The sequence below is a fragment of the Martes martes genome (genome assembly GCF_963455335.1).
Source record: "Martes martes genome assembly, chromosome: 4".
Classification (NCBI taxonomy): domain Eukaryota; kingdom Metazoa; phylum Chordata; class Mammalia; order Carnivora; family Mustelidae; genus Martes; species Martes martes.
Window position 1 is genome coordinate 127,796,642 of NC_137891.1, and position 16,102 is coordinate 127,812,743.

Sequence of the window (16,102 nt, forward strand, 5' to 3'; positions counted from 1 at the left end):
TCAAAGAACTGGCAGCGCTATGCAGAATACTAAATACCTTTTTAAAGTTTACGGGATCACAGGTTTTTCTCCCTCACCTTTCAAAGAACTTTTTAAACATTGTATCTATTTTACAATACAAGAACTGGAAATGCAGTTAAAGATAAAGGATGAAAGTCTTCCACCTGCCCTGCCCCAGCCACCCGAGGAACCTCACCTCTGTGCCAGGGCTGTTTACGAAACACTGCCGAAGGGCGGACCTCAAGGAGGTGGGGCTAGCGTCGCAAAAAAAAAAAAAAAAAAAAAAAAAAAAAGAAAGAAAGCAAGCCACGCAAAGAGCCGCCGTGCTGCTTTACGGCACTCGCTCCGCCCCTGCAGGTGCGGGAAGCTGGAGTCGGGAAACATGGTGGCCTCTTGCTTTCTCAGCAGGAGTTTGACTGCCCTGGCAGGGTTGTTGCTTATCTCCTTCGGCAGCTTGGCCGCTAGTCAGATCGAGGTAGGAGTCAGGCCCTCCGAGCGACAGGGCCCTGGGAGGTCAGCTCTGTCGTGGCTGTGAGCGCACCAGCTGATATCCGATTCCCAGCAGCGAAGGGGAGCCTCAGCGTCTTACTAAGGCTGACTGGGCTGTGTGTGGGAAGGGTGTCACCGGGAATGGGATTGGACACTGTCGACCTGTTTCGCCGTTTCAAAACGACGAATTTAAAGAATCAGATCTCAGGAGAAGGGGGAGGACCTGCTCCATTACTCGAACGAGTGTGCAGTCCCTAGCAGTTGATATGTGAGCACAGGAGTGAAGCACCTACTTTTCTACTACTAAACTGCACTGCTCCCCTTTGATAGGAGTCAGATGGGTACGGTGTTTCATTTTGGAGTCACAAGACGTTCTGGCCTTTATAAAGCTTTTTTACTCTGTCCTGTACTCTGACAGTACTTCAGGCCAGTTCTGCAGTCTAGATCTGTTTTCAGGCCTTCCTAACCTCTTGGCTAGGGGGCGGGGATGGTTAGCTGACATTTGCAAATCGATGTCCGAAGTTTCATTTTCTGCCTAGCCCACCTCCTATAGGACTGCTGCTAAGTCAGAAACCGGTTTGTTTTAATAAACTCTTTTTATCCCGTGTGTTGATCATCACTACATTCTGTGTTCTGAACTTTAAAAATTGCTTTTACCTTTCCAGTTCCACTGGCTTAATGTGGGCTTTGCTCATTTCTTGCCTAGACTATTGCAAGAACTATCTTGTTTCCCCCAGGTTTCCAAAGTCCCTCACTTAAATGCTAGATTAGTCTTCATAAAATGCAAACCCAGTCAGGTTATTTTTGATTTAATCCTTTCAGTGTTTTCCCATTGCATACGGAGGAAAGTTTATTTAAACATTATAATCTGGTTTCTGCCCACTCTTTGATCTTTTTGGAGTCTATTCTTTCTACCACCTAAGTACCTTGAGTTTAGACCAATGAGTTCTAAACTTTTTGAATACATATCCTCCAGTTAGCAAAGATGGTGCATGCACCCTTTCGCTGTATCCATGAATTGCTGGTAATCTATATATCAATATTTATAAGGTATATTCTTATATAATACAAATATGAATAGAAGTTCTGCTGTTTTTCTCCTTTATTTTAGCGGATTATCTTGTACACTTCATTTTTGATACCATTTTTTTTGGTAGTTATGTTGTTTCTGTGCTTTTTCACATTAACCATGATTTTTTATACCTTTTATTTCTTCTGTCTTTTTACTAAGATGCAATAAAAGCATAACCTCTGTAGAGTCTTTCCTTATCCCTTGCTTTGCTTATACTCTTGTAATTTGTACACTTAGCTAGTGTAGCATTCATCTGCTATAATCCATATATGCTTTGTAGTATCTGTTATTCCTTCATCTTTCACTTAAGAGTCCAGTAGCTCCCAGACTGGTCGGCTTCAAGTCTTTTTTCTTTCCAGTCTGTTTTCTAAGCTCCAGAATAACTTTTAAAAATACAAATCAGATCCTGTCACCCATAAACACCTTAATGTTTCCTTAAGGATAGTGAACAGAATCTTCATTATGACCCATGAACAAGGCCCTACTCTTCTCTTTCTTTGACTTCTAGTTGTGCTAATCTTTTAGTTTCTCAAAGCTCCTTTTTGCCTTAGGGAGGATGTTCCTTCTGTCTGGAATTATCTTCCCTCTTCTCTTCATCTTTTGAATACTAAGCAAAGGTCACTTCTCTAGGGAGGACTTCACTGATGCCTTCCTACTTCCCACAGCCAGAATCAGGTCAGGTCAGGTCTATCTGGAGTCTATTGTACTCTTTCATGATACTGTGTATCTTATCTCTATAGAATTTATAGTTTGCCCTTATCCGCTTAATGTGTGTCTATCAGGTTGGATAATATCCTCTTTGGAGGCAAGTACTATGACTATTTTTGCCCTTCATTATATTCTTTTCACTCAGGACAATGGCTGGCACATGGCACGCAATGGATATGATGAATGAATTAATGTTACATTGCAGTGTAACATGTTTGCATGCTTCTTTATTGAACTGTGGGGTTCTTCAGACAAAGCAGCATGATTTTTGTATCACTGTACAGTACATGTAACTGGCACATAATAGGTGCTCCATTCATTATATGTAGAATGAATAAGTAACTTTGCAGTGCCTGTATTGTCTAAATAAAAAAAAAAATCACAGAAGAGTTTTGCCATATCAAATTTTTCACTGAAGTCTTAATGATGTAAGAATTTTCAGCTAGACAGGATACTTGAGATTATTGGGTCAGATCTTACTTTCAAGTCTAACGAGCTAAGTGACTTATCCCAGTCTCACAGCTATGTGTGTGATAGGATTTGGGCTAAAGCCCAAATCTTCAAATTTTTCAACTAATGCTTTATCCACTATAGCACACATTTTTCTTTTGCATCTAGGCAGCTGTTGAGAAAGGTTAAAAAATACATATATATGTATTTGAGGGGATTTTCTGTTTTATGCTCCTTGAAATTTTCTTGCCAGCTGAAAGTTAAAACAGCTAACATTTGTTATGCAATTACTGTGTTCCAGTCACCATTCGTACCTTCTGTGTATCAGGTAATATATTACTATTTTATAGATGGAGAAATGGAGGCACAGAAAAGCTTTCCTAAGCTTTTACAGTTAGTATATAGTAGGGTCCAGATTTGAATCCAGGCAGTATGACTCCTCTCATTATTAATACTGTTTGGTAGCAGATCTGGGATCACTAAGGTTTATATTCACTGTTATTTTAATGTATAATAAATATATTCATTAGGTGTTGATATTATTGGATGTTACAATGGCAGATATGGTTCAGACTTTAACAGATTAGGGAAATGGTACATGGAGGCATGCTAGAGAAGGTGCTCAATCAAATATATTGCCATGTTCAAATAAAGTTACTAGAAGCATCCAGCACAGAGTAGGAAGTAGTGAATGAGACTTCAATAAGAAGGGTGTTAATTGTTATGTGTAGAATCAGGGCATGAAAATAAGTCAGTCGTTCACAATTTGAAGACTGAATGGAAAACTAGAAGCATATGAGGAAGAGCTGGTTGTGTTTGAGATAAAATGTTTAAAAACAAGCAGCCCCCCCTCCCTGCCCCCCAACAAAATTAAAACATTTGTCCTTTATAAGATCAAATACTAGAACCTTTATAAATTTGCATAATGATAACTTACTATCATTTTAACTAAAGACTCCATGAATCTAAACTTTATTCAGTCTTTATTCTCAGAAATGTGGCTTTTCTAATGTTTTTGATATTATTTGACTTGTAGGATCAAGCAGAACAGTTCTTTAGAAGTGGCCATACAAACAACTGGGCTGTTTTGGTAAGTATGTTTTTTGTTGTTGTTGTTGTTTTAAAGATTTTATTTATTTATTTGACAAAGAGAGAGACAGTGTGAGAGAGAGAGAGAGCACATAAGCAGGAGGAGTGGCAGAGGGAGAAGCAGGCTTCCTGCCAAGCAGGGAGCCTGAAGTGGGGCTCAGTCCCACTCAGGCCCTGGGATCATGACCTGAGCCGAAGGCAGCTGCTTAACAACTGAGCCACCCAGGTGCCCTAGTAAGTATGTTTGATAAGGTGTATGTTGCTGTTCACATTAGTTATGTTTCTGAGAAATTTTGTGTGTCAATCAAATTTTTTAAAAAAATTATTTTCTCGTGTCTTATAAGAAATTCCTAAATTTGAATTGGCTACATTTTAAATTGACTGTATCAACTAATCTAGGGTTTCAGTGTATTGTCAAGTGGTGATATGTAAATAAATATAAGAATATATTAGGGATACTATTGTTAAAAGAAGCATCTTATAAAATGTACAGTTATTTTAATGATGGAAATTAGTAATTGTATTTCTTATCTATAACATTAGTTTGTAGATAATCTCTATTTAGGCTATTTAAAAAAATTTTTTTTCTGCCCACAAAAATAAATGATCATCATAGAAAATCAAATTATATGGAAAAGTTTAGGAGGGGACAGATTAATTTTATATTAGATGACTCTCACCTCAGTTTAAAAGAAAAAGAGAGAAAATATCTTCAAGTCCCACACATGCCAGAATTAACATTTTGATTTTTCTGACCTTTGTCTTCATATACAAGCCTAAAGATAAATGATTTTATGTAATGAGGGTCATCTTATACCTGTTATTTTGCATTCCCATAGCAGTATATCTTGGAGATCTTCCCTTGTCAATATGGAGATGCATAATCATTTCCAAAGTCTTTATTACTTTGTATTTTATGAATGTACCATACTCTCTTGTTCGTGGGCATTTAGATTCTAAACTTTTTGTTTTAAACAAGGCTGTGTTGGACAGCTGTGAAAATATACCTTTGTGAACTTGACTGATTTTCTCTTTAGGATAGATTCCTAAGCTATAAGGCTGGGAAGTTATGGAGCATAATTGCTCTCTAGAAATGCTATGCCTCTTTTTTCTAATTGGAAAACAACTGTGTATTATTAACCTTTGCCATTTCTTTTTAACTGCTGGGTAACAAATTAAATTTTGTTTTAATTTGAATTGTTTTGATTTTTAGTAAGGTTTGCTTATTGGCCAGTTTTTTTCTTCTGCCTTTTTTTTTTTTTCTTGGCGTAAATTACCATCTTAATTTATCTGGATTTATAAATTCGTATTTTTAATTTCCTTAATAGAATGCGCATCATTGGTTTTTTTTCCCCCTGCACTTGGAAAGTATTTGGATAATAGTTTCACTGCTGAGGATTTATTTAATGATATTTACATGATTAGAAGATACAATAAATTTAACTTCATGAAAAAATTGTAGAAAAGGCTTGACTGGAAGAAAGAATGAGGAAATGAGGCAGGAAAGGAAGCGAATTTTTGTGAAAAAGGAAGGGGGGCTCATGGGTCATTTTATTGTTCTTCCACAAAGAACACCTATATGTTACCCTTCAAAAAGAGATTTTATGAAGGAATCGAACAAAAGCTGCTCAAGATAAGGAGATAGGTTTTTGGTGACCAGTTAAAAGAGAGGGACACTTAATCAGGAGACAGGCCGTGATCCAGCAGTTCTGGAGGATAACTTGCTCTTCAGAAACTAAGGGCTCTTCAATGACTAGTCTCTCTATGGGAATTCTTAAGAAAGGGAGTAAATGCCCATGTTCAGACAACTAATTGCCAAAGGGCTCATCCGTTAGAATAAGAGCCTTTTAGCTTACGCTGCACACATGTGAAGCTTTCCTTATTTGGGAAACCTCTAGCTGAGCCCCTCTTCAGCCTCAGTAACTTGTGTCTCAGATGAGGAATGAAATGAGGATGAAAAAGAAGTATTACTGAGCATTTCACAACAACTGCAGTTTTGTATTGTGTGCAATATTTTACACATTAACTCAGACTTCGTAAAGTGAGACTTTAGTGAATTGTGCTTTCTTAAACGGAAAATCTTGAAATTTGACCAGGGCCAAGTTGAAAGTACTAAACATGCATTTTTTTTCAATGTTATGTAATTCAGATTTTAAAAATATATGTTTCTCTACCAGTTTGAATTACTTTGTCGTGACTAAATGATCAGAGGTAAATGGAATGCCCCTTTGCCATTGTACTGTGACTGAGAAACTTTCGCCACCAGAGGGAGATAGAAGGAAAATTGGATTCCCTTTTAGTTTCAAGATCTGCTTTGAGTAAATCATTTTTGCTCCTGTTTAATAAAAAGTAATGATGATAACCCTTACTTATGGTTAAAAAAAAGTACAGTGAGTAAGGGTATGAACTGAAAAATCCTTGTACCCTTCTTTGATTCCCATTTTTATTCTGTATGATCACTTATTATTTTCTTGTGCATCCTTTCAGAAATTTGCAATGCATATAATTACATTTGTGTCTATCCCTCTCTCCTTTTAAAAAGACTAATGGATCATATCACAAGCTGTCTTACCACTGGCTTTTTTTTAAATTTCATTTTGAGAATATGAATAATTTATATTGAGTTGTTATTTCTTGGTCCCTACTCTTTTGCCACCTTCATTTCATGTTCAGTAAATTGCTGGTTAAAAGGCAGGCAGTTTTCTTAGGTTTATGCTGAAATACTATAATATCAAGAAAAGCCTTTTGGGTGTGGTAAATTGCACTGAATATACTGGTTTTTGTTATGATTAATTCAGATAGAAATTAAACTGGTTCTACTCAAATTATGGAATCTGTAGCTTTCTAGCTTTTTGATTTAAATTTTTGCTAGTACAGGCAATGTTATAATGAAAATTCTTGATTACATATTTTGTATACTTATATAAGCTAAATCAAAAGATAAATATATATTCAAACTTGGTATATCTTGCAAATTACCCCTTTAGAAGGTTTATATTAGTTTACATTCCCAACAGCAGGATATGAGTTATTTATTTCCACACACAATTGTCAATACTATGAATTGTCATGGACTTTTAAATATTCATCAATTCAATTTGTGTTTTTTAAATTATGGTAAAACTTGACCATCTTTAAGAGCTTATTGTCCATTTTGAATACCTTTATTATGAAATGGTTGGTCTCATCCTTTTCCCATTTTTGAAAATTGGGTGGTTCCTTTTTTTTTTATTGAGTTACAATTATTTCAAGTTTTTTTTTTAATTTCATTTAGGACTTTGTGGTATTTTTGACACATGGAATGTAGTCAAAAATTATAGTCTTTTCCTTATTGGATTCCAGGTTGAAAATTCATTTTAATAAAAAAATCTTGTAGTCCATTTTAATAAATTCATTTTAATAAAAAAAATCTTGTAGTTCCTTTCCATTTGCAGGGGCAGGAACATTTATGTGATTCTCAAAGCTGTCATTATACCCATGACCAGCAGAGGCATGTGGTAGGAGTCTGAGAGGGTGCTTGGGGGGGTAGGTATACTTTTTGGAATGGATTTCCCATAGGGCTGATTTTTTGAGGCATAGTGTTAAATTTGCCTAATACCTTTGGTATCATTTTTAGGAATCAGTTTGTTGTTGTTTTTTTAAATATAGAACTTTTTTGGATTGTTTCTAGTTTTCTATTTGATTTAACAGCTTCTTTATAACATATTCTCTTATGTGCATGTAAAAGTGCTTTGTATGTTATTCTGTCTATCTAGCATTTTTCATAACTGGAATTAGGAAGCAGTCCAGAGTGAAAGGAATATTATATAACCCAATATAGTTAATTTTCTATTCTGTGAAGAGATTATGGGCATTGCCTTTGATTCTGAAGAGTTTGATCTTTTAGACTTAGGAACATTATAGAATCACATAAATTGAGAGTAACTAAGTTGGTTCAGTATTTGATTAAATTCCCCAAAGATTTGGTTTCTCTTAAGCTGAATGGTCTTTTTATTTAATAGCAGTTATGAAAGACCTCTTTCTAGAGAGCTTGGTTTTATTGACAATTCTTCATATGCTTTCCTGTTTGTAAGCCTATATTATGATGTACTCTTTTTTTAAGGCATCTCTAAATCCTACTTCAAGAGAGATAATTCTATAACTTGGTGGCTTGTTTTGATTTGTAACAATAATATATTTGTTTTAATACTTTAGGTATGTACATCCCGGTTCTGGTTTAATTATCGACATGTTGCAAATACTCTCTCTGTTTACAGAAGTGTCAAGAGGCTAGGTATTCCTGACAGGTAAGAATTCTTAACAAAGCTTAACTCTGAGCTTCAGTGAAAATGAACCTTAGACAATTGTTATTATTTTTGCATTTTCGTGTTGCTTTGGAAGAGTTGAAGAAGCCTGATTTGAAGGGTTTTTTATTGTTGTTAACACATACCATCATGTATAAAGTATTGTTACTTAAGACCATGATGGCAAATTATATAAAATTATATAAAACAACAGTCAATACCTTATAAGGTGAAAAGATTTGATAAAGTATAATTGTTTAGTGTCATTTAATTATTAAATGTGTTAGTCTGGGTTTTTAATTGAGGCAATTTTGACTGATTCAAGTAGAAAAGTAATTTATTGAAAGCATATTGATTAGCTCTCCAAATTGCTGGGAAGGCTATATGTAGCCAGGAACATGTTAGACTAGGTAGCAAGAAAGACATCTGGAAATCATGGCATAAAATCACCCAGTGACAATAATGCTGCCACATGTTGCTGGCTAGACTCTGCTACTGCATAGCTGCTACCATTATCTTGGGAAACTTAATGCTGCTGCTGCTGCCTGCTGCCAAAATCCAGCCTTTGCTGGCCCAGGTTCTTACTGTCTCTAGCTCTTAATTTAGAGTCCTTGGTGGAAATGTCATATTGGCAGAGCATAGATTAAAGTGCCTATGTTCATGCTGAAAGGGTGACAGGAAGAATGACTATGGCATTCTTAGCTTCTATAAATGGGGGTGGTTTCTGCCTTCTATGAAGACTCGTAAAGTGGGATATTTCCTAATTACATGAGGGAGTTCAGGTACTAGGCAAAAAATCCCCACGCCTCCAGCCAGATACATGTTCTCCACATTTGGTTTGTCAGATATGATAGAGCTGTTTTTGCTACTACCAACATAGTTATAGAAGAAACTGCACTCAATTCAGTTACTTAGGTTTGATTTATTTAGTCCTGTGCTCCTCTCCTCCTTTGAGGCAGAGTGGAAAGAGCTTTGCAACCAGATCTGAGTTTGAAACCTGGGTTAGTGGTGATTTCATCATGCTAAGCCTGTTTCCTTGGCTGTTACGTGGTCATAATAGTACCCTCTTTGCAGGATTCAGATCCTTGCAATAGAAAGCAAGTAGAGATATGTGTAATGTGCTGCAGGAGCAGAAAGGAAGCAGTGAATGACGCAGAAAACAAAGATATATTACATTCTATGTAAATAGATCATTTTCGCCTGAGAAGCTGACAGGAACTCTAATTTAATTCCCGGATTTCATCTGGAAATTAAGGCAACTTGATAATATTACCATTTAAAAAAGTATATTAAATTAAGTCTGAGAAAGAATGGTTTGCTATATCAAGTTTACAGGTATTATTCTTATAATTAGCCAATTATTATAATTTGTCATTTGGTTCTCCTCTAATAGGGCTATGTGGTTAGTCCTTTGGCTTTTAACTGCTGTTGCTTCTGTACCCTATGTGTTCCTCCAGGGACTTACTATGCATAGTTTGGCAATAGTTTTCACTTTAGTAAGTGAATCTTTGTTGGGGCTATAGGTTATTATGATATGTTTAAACGGTCTAAGTAAGATTTAGAGGAACTTTTAAAAAATAGAATATAACCATAGGATGTATTTTATATATTATAATTGGTAGGTTTGCCCCTAGGTTCTGAAGAATGTTCTTTAAAAACTTATTCCTGCTTCACATGATTGCCTGTCTACCTCTCTATTTATGACGTCTTTTTTGGGGAATGAATTGGGGATTTAAGCCATCTGTTTTTTTTATAAACAGAGATCAATATACAAGATTCAGTTTGGCTTTTAGCCTGTTTATGGTGAATATTCCTTTTATTGGTGACTTGTTTTACTTTACTCCTTCCTGGAATTAAGTATAAAGATATCTCTAACTAAATTCCTAGGAAGTAACAAATTATTATAAAATAAGAATTTGGAAACTTAAAATCATTAAGAACAGTTTTTAGTTTTAAAGCCTGAATTTCAAAATACAGTTTGAATTTATCTTTATACATTAAGGAACATTTTTAAGTTAAAAAATATTATAACTTTTGTTCATATTCTAGGTATTATGCTGAGAGAAATGATTGTTACATTTAATAAAAATGATGAGTAGAGCTCTGTTTTGTTTTTATTTTTTAATTTGCTTGTTTTTCAAGGGAGCATTTTACCTTTGTCTTGAGTTGCAAGGATTTGCATTTAATTTTCCCATATACTTGATAAGAAATGAGTTCATGTCACAAATCATTTGTTGAAGTACATGACACAAGTGATTGCCTTTTATTTTGGAAGTTCACATCAATTCCATAGGTCCTGTTTGAAATGTCACTACTCTTGTTCTGATTTCTCTCTGATCTTCTGTCTGTATTTCACACATTCTGACCATACTGAGCCATTCTTTGTGCCTGGAATGGTTGTCTGTATTTCTGGCTCACTTCTACCAAAACCTGGCTGTGATTCCAAATCTCTTGTGGTTAAAAATACAGATTTCTTGGCTCCACCTCTGGTGATTTAAGATTTAACTCTTAAGCAACGCCTAGACATTAGCTCTAGATGCGGTTCTGATGCACAATCAAGTTTAGGAAGCACAGCTTTAATTTATACCTGACCTTCCAAATTTACTTAATACTTCTTTAAAAACGCCTTTCCAGACCCCTTTCTTTGCTTCTGTGGTATCCTGCATATACTCTGATTATAACATGATTATATGAATTATAGTATGTCTCCCTCATTAGATTATAAACCCTTTGAAAGGATTGGATTATATTTTATTTCATTTTGTACTTAGCATCTAGCACCTACATATAGTAGTTTCTCAATAGGCATTGGATAAATAAGTGACTTGGAAATACTTTATCAGGTAGGCAAAGCAAACACAAGTTTGTTCTTTAAAAATAAAAACACTTGGGTTGCCTGGATGGCTCAGTTTGTTAAGCATCTGCTTTCCACTCAGGTCATGATCTCAGGGTTTTGGGATCGAGCCCCACATTGACTCCCTGCTCAGTGGGGAGACTGCTTCTCCCTTTCCCTCTGCTTCTGTCCGTAGCTTGTACTCCTCTCTCAAATAAATAAATAAAATCTTTAAAAAATAATAAAAATAAAAAAACTTCTCTTTCCTAAATTGTGTTAGTTTTTAGTAAATGTTTGTATGGTATAAAAGACTATTAATAAATAGTTTGTCAGGACTTTATAATAGTATTTGAAAATGTTGACTTGGGGAAGGGATTTTAGTGGTTATGGGGGGAAAATAAAGAGACATATTATTATTGTTTTTATACCTAAGTTCCATGGAGGACAGGTGTTTTATACTTTGCCCATGCTTTCTGTAACCTTACCCACCCTCAGATACTTTTTTAAAATTTGCTTGGTTTTAATTCTTTAAACATTTCACTTTTTCAGGAATTTTTCTGCCCTCAAATAATTGTTTTGAATTAAATCCCTGTTTTGCTATCTCCAATATGCTTAAGATGCTGAAGATGAGGGAAACAAAAGGCATTAAGCAGAGGTTAGGCCCCAAAATTGGTATGTGAAACAAAATTTGAGCCAAAATTCTTCTTCTTTTTTTTTTTTTTTAAAGATTTTACTTATTTATTTGACAGAGAGAGAGATCACAAGTAGGCAGAGAAGCAGGCAGAGAGAGAGGGTGGAAGCAGGCTCCCTGCTGAGCAGAGAGCCAGACGAAGGGTTCAATCCCAGGACCCTGAGATCATGACCTGAGCCGAAGGCAGAGGCTTAAAGCCCTCTGAGCCACCCAGGCGCCCTGAGCCAAAATCTTTCTTGAGAGTTTTTCAGATAGCACATAAAATACAATGTAGTATTATTTTCCATTAAGACTGACATTTACTCTAGTGCTAGAGCAGATTACTGTTTTCTTTTTCTTTGGTGGAGTGCTTGATGAAGTGGTTTGCTTGGGACTAGGGAATATGTTATGTGAAAGTACATCTCCTCCAGAGTAGAATTAGATGCTCATGCTGTAATAGGCATACAGGGATTGGTACTGACTGAGAGGATATAGAATCATAGTTCCCATCTCATGTTTACTTTGGAGAATACATGCATTGAATTTTGGGGTGGGTGAGATCTGACCCCCTACTGCGTGCGTTAAGATTAACTTTATGGAGTTAAATGTGTACATAATTTTTCTTAAAATATGATTTAGCTGTACTACAAGTTGGGTAGATGTGAGTTTTTGTTATGATCCTGTTTGATAAACTATTTCTATAGTTAAACCTAACAGCAGCTTTTCTGACTCCATTTTTCCTCCTTACTCTATATTTTAATCATTATGTAAGATTAATATTCCTATTTTAAACCTTTTCCTTCATCTCCTCTTATTTATAAACTCTTAGTTTATGCAAATAAAGTTCAAGTCCTCTATGCTAGTATTCAGTCTGGTTCCAGATCTGACATTCTGATAATTTAACTTCAATCCCTATGCTCTAGCCACTTCCTTCTTGTAAGTTCCTCTTTTGGTCTCTATCATTACCTTACACTGGTCATTCCACCTATAGTTCCTTTCTTCCTCCCTCTTTCTAGTTTTCCTATGCCCAGATTCAATTTATACACTCCCTAGAGCTTTCTTGGTCCTTCTTGCATAAACATTTTATTTATACTTTTGTCATGCGACTTTTTTTGTATGTACTGATCTTATTTCTTCGATGCTGGTTCTCATACTATGTTTGTAATCCTCACAGTACTTTCTTTAGTATATTGTACAGAGTTGAATGAATGAATGAATGAATGAATAGTTTGCTGAAAACTACTAGCCAAGTGGTACCTGATTGGTCTAGGCTAGAAAGGAAATATTTATAAGTACTGTTTATTTATTTTTTTTAATTTTTTTTTTTTTTAAGTAATCTCTATACCCAACGTGAGATTTGAGCTCACAACTCCAAGATCAAGGGTTGCACACTACTGACTGAGCCAGCCAGGTGCCCCTTTTATCTCCTTTAAATCTTATTTCTCAAACTTCATTGAGCTAAAAGTACTCTTCAGTTAATTTTATAAACTATTCCCTAACTCATACTTTAGGAATCCATTGGTGGGGTGATCTCACCAAGGAACTTTAAATTCATTAATTTCTATCAGATAATCTATAAAATTCTTGCTTAAGATAAATAAACTTCAACTTTACTTATTCCCTACCTTTCCACTGTTTAAGTTCCCTTGGGCTGGGCTTTTTTGGGGGGGTCCCATGTCCCTTTTTACTTCTTTTTAAAATAATAAATATTAGAATTAGAAATGTGAATTCTTGTATCTGTAACCTAAGAAAAAAAGTCATGGATTGCCTCTTATCGTTGGTTTTAAAATCCTGTTGGCAGTATAACTTTTGATCATTGTTTTTTAAGCTGCTGTGGATTAGATCTTGTACATCAGAGGGCATTTTCTAAAACGGAGCATTAATAAGATATTTCAGAGAATTTTTGTACTCATTAAAATAATATGGAGAAGGGGATGGTTTTTATGGTTCTTTGAAAATACTTGTGGTTTTCTCTCTAGTAAGGTCAGACAAAATGGGCTCCTATTTCTGGCTTCCTTCTTCACACTCCTTACAACACATTCACCGTTCACAATAATTCAGATACTATGTAGGGATTTTCTAATGGCTTATTTCATTACTCCTTGAGGCCTTTATGAGAGATTGTTTTTTGTATTACATTTTAAAAATAGTTACTCAGTAAAAAAAATTAGGAAAGGAAAAAATATTACAGGTAATTGCAAATAATAAAAATAGATAAATCACTTATAAAACATGTACAGGGGTTAAAGCACAAAAGCAATAAAATCTATCTATAAAAATCAGTCAAGGGATTCACAAAATGAAAGGATGTAAAGTATGGGCTCATATATATAAAATGAGGGGAGAGGAAGTAAAAAGTTAGTGCTTTTAGGATGGGTTCAAACTTAAGCAACTATCAACTTAATATAAACTGCTATAGGCATAGGATGTTATTTAAAAACCTAATGGTGATCACAAATCAAGAACCTTTAATAGACATACAAAAAATAAAGAGAAAGGAATTCAAGAATATCACTAAAGAAAACCATCAAACCATAGGGGAAGAGAGAAAAAGAAGAAAGGAACAGAGAAGAATTACAAAAACAACCATAAAACAAGGAACAAAATGCCAATAAGGATATACTTATCAATAATTATTTTTAATGTAAATGGATTAAATGTTCCAATCAAAAGACATAGGGTGACTGGATAAAAAACAAGACCCATTTATGTACTGTCGACAGGTAACACACTTCAGACTTAAAGACAAATGCAGATGGAAAGTGATAGGATAGAGAAACATTTATCACGCAAATGGAAGTGAACAGAAAGCTGGGGTAGCAGTACTTTTATTGGACAAAATAGTCTTTAAAACAAAGACTGTAACAAGAGACAAAGAAGGACACTACCTAATGATAAAGGGAACAATTCCACAAGATATAACAATTTTAAGTATTTATGGACACAACATGGGAGCACCAAAATACAGAAGGCGACTATTAACAGAGATAATGGAAGATATTGATAGTAGTCCAATAATAATAGGGGACCTTAACACCCTACTTACATCAGTGGATAGATCACCCAGACGGAAAATCAACAAGGGAACAGTGGCTTTGAGTGACAAATTGGACCACATGGATCTAACATGCATTCAGCACACTTCATCCCAAAACATCAGAATACACATTTTTTTCACATGCGCATGAAACATTCTCCACAATACATCATATATTAGGGCACAATACAGTCTCAGCAAATTCGAAAAGACTGAAATCATATCATGCATCTTTTCCATCCACAGTGGTTTTATATTCTAGTTTTATAACCAGAAATGAATCATAAAAAGAAGACAAATGGATGGAGGCTAAATAACTTGCTACTTAACAAGGAATGGGCCAACCAAGAAATCAAAGATGAAATTAAAAAAATATGTGGAGACAAATGAAAATGAAAACACAATGGTTCAAAATCTTTAGGATGCTACAAAAGCTGTTCTAAGAGGGAAGTTAGCAGTAATATAGGCCTACATCAACAAACAAGAAAAATCTCAAACAACCTAACATTATACCTAAAGGACCTAGAAAAAGGAGAAACAAATCCCCAAACCAGTAGAAGGAAGAAAATAATAAAGATTAGAGCAGAAATAAATGATGGAGACTAAAAACAAAACAAAACAATAGTAGAACAGAAATGAAACCAGGAGCTGTTTGTTTGTTTGTTTTTTAAGATTTTATTAGGAGCTAGTTTTTTGAAAAGTTCACAAAATTGATAAATATTTAGCCAGACTCATAAAAAAAGGATGGGGGGGAGTACTCAAATAAATTCAGAAGTGAAGGAGGAAAAATAACCAGCATCACAGGGGTGCTTTGCTCTCTCTGTCATGTGACTCTTGATCTTAGGGTTATGAGTTCAAGCCCCACACTGGGTGTGGAGAGTACTTTAAAAAAAAAAAAAAAACAACACCACAGAAATACAAAGGATTATAAAAGAATATTATGAAAAGTTATATGGCAACAAATTGGACAACCTAGAAGAAATGGATAAATTCCTAGATGTAATGTATCTTCCAAAACTGAATCAGGAAGAAATAAAAATATTGAACAGATTACTAGCAATGAGATTAAATCAATAATCAAAAAATTCCCAAGAAACAAAAGTCCAGGACCAGATGGCTGCACAGGTGAATTCTGCCAAACATTTGAAGATGAGTTAAGGGGCACATGACTGGCTCAGTTGGAGTGTGCAACTCTTGATATCGAGGTTATGGGTTCAAGCCTCACGTTGGGTGTAGATATTACTTAAAAATGAAGACTTTAGAAAAAATAAAGAGCTAATATGTATTCTTCTCAAGTTTTTCAAAAAATTAGAAGAGAAAGGAAAGCTGCCAAATTCATTCTATGAGACCAGCATTATCCTGATACCAAAACCAGATAAAGATACTACAAAAAAAGAAAACCATAGGCCACTATCTCTGATAAACATAGATGCAAAAATTCTCAACAAAATGTCAGCAAACTGAATTCAGT

The 16,102-nt window shown here is 35.0% G+C and overlaps 1 protein-coding gene across 1 annotated transcript in view; it reads left to right on the plus strand.

Moving 5' to 3' along the window:
• The first annotated feature begins 347 nt into the window (after positions 1-347).
• The window catches only part of PIGK (phosphatidylinositol glycan anchor biosynthesis class K), a 121,138-nt gene continuing 105,383 nt past the window's right edge, over positions 348-16,102 (plus strand). The window contains exons 1-3 of the mRNA XM_080801555.1: positions 348-475; positions 3,756-3,809; positions 8,003-8,094. Coding sequence (XP_080657681.1) covers positions 383-475; positions 3,756-3,809; positions 8,003-8,094 — 239 coding nt within the window. The 5' untranslated portion in view covers positions 348-382. The remainder of the gene's footprint in view (positions 476-3,755; positions 3,810-8,002; positions 8,095-16,102) is intronic.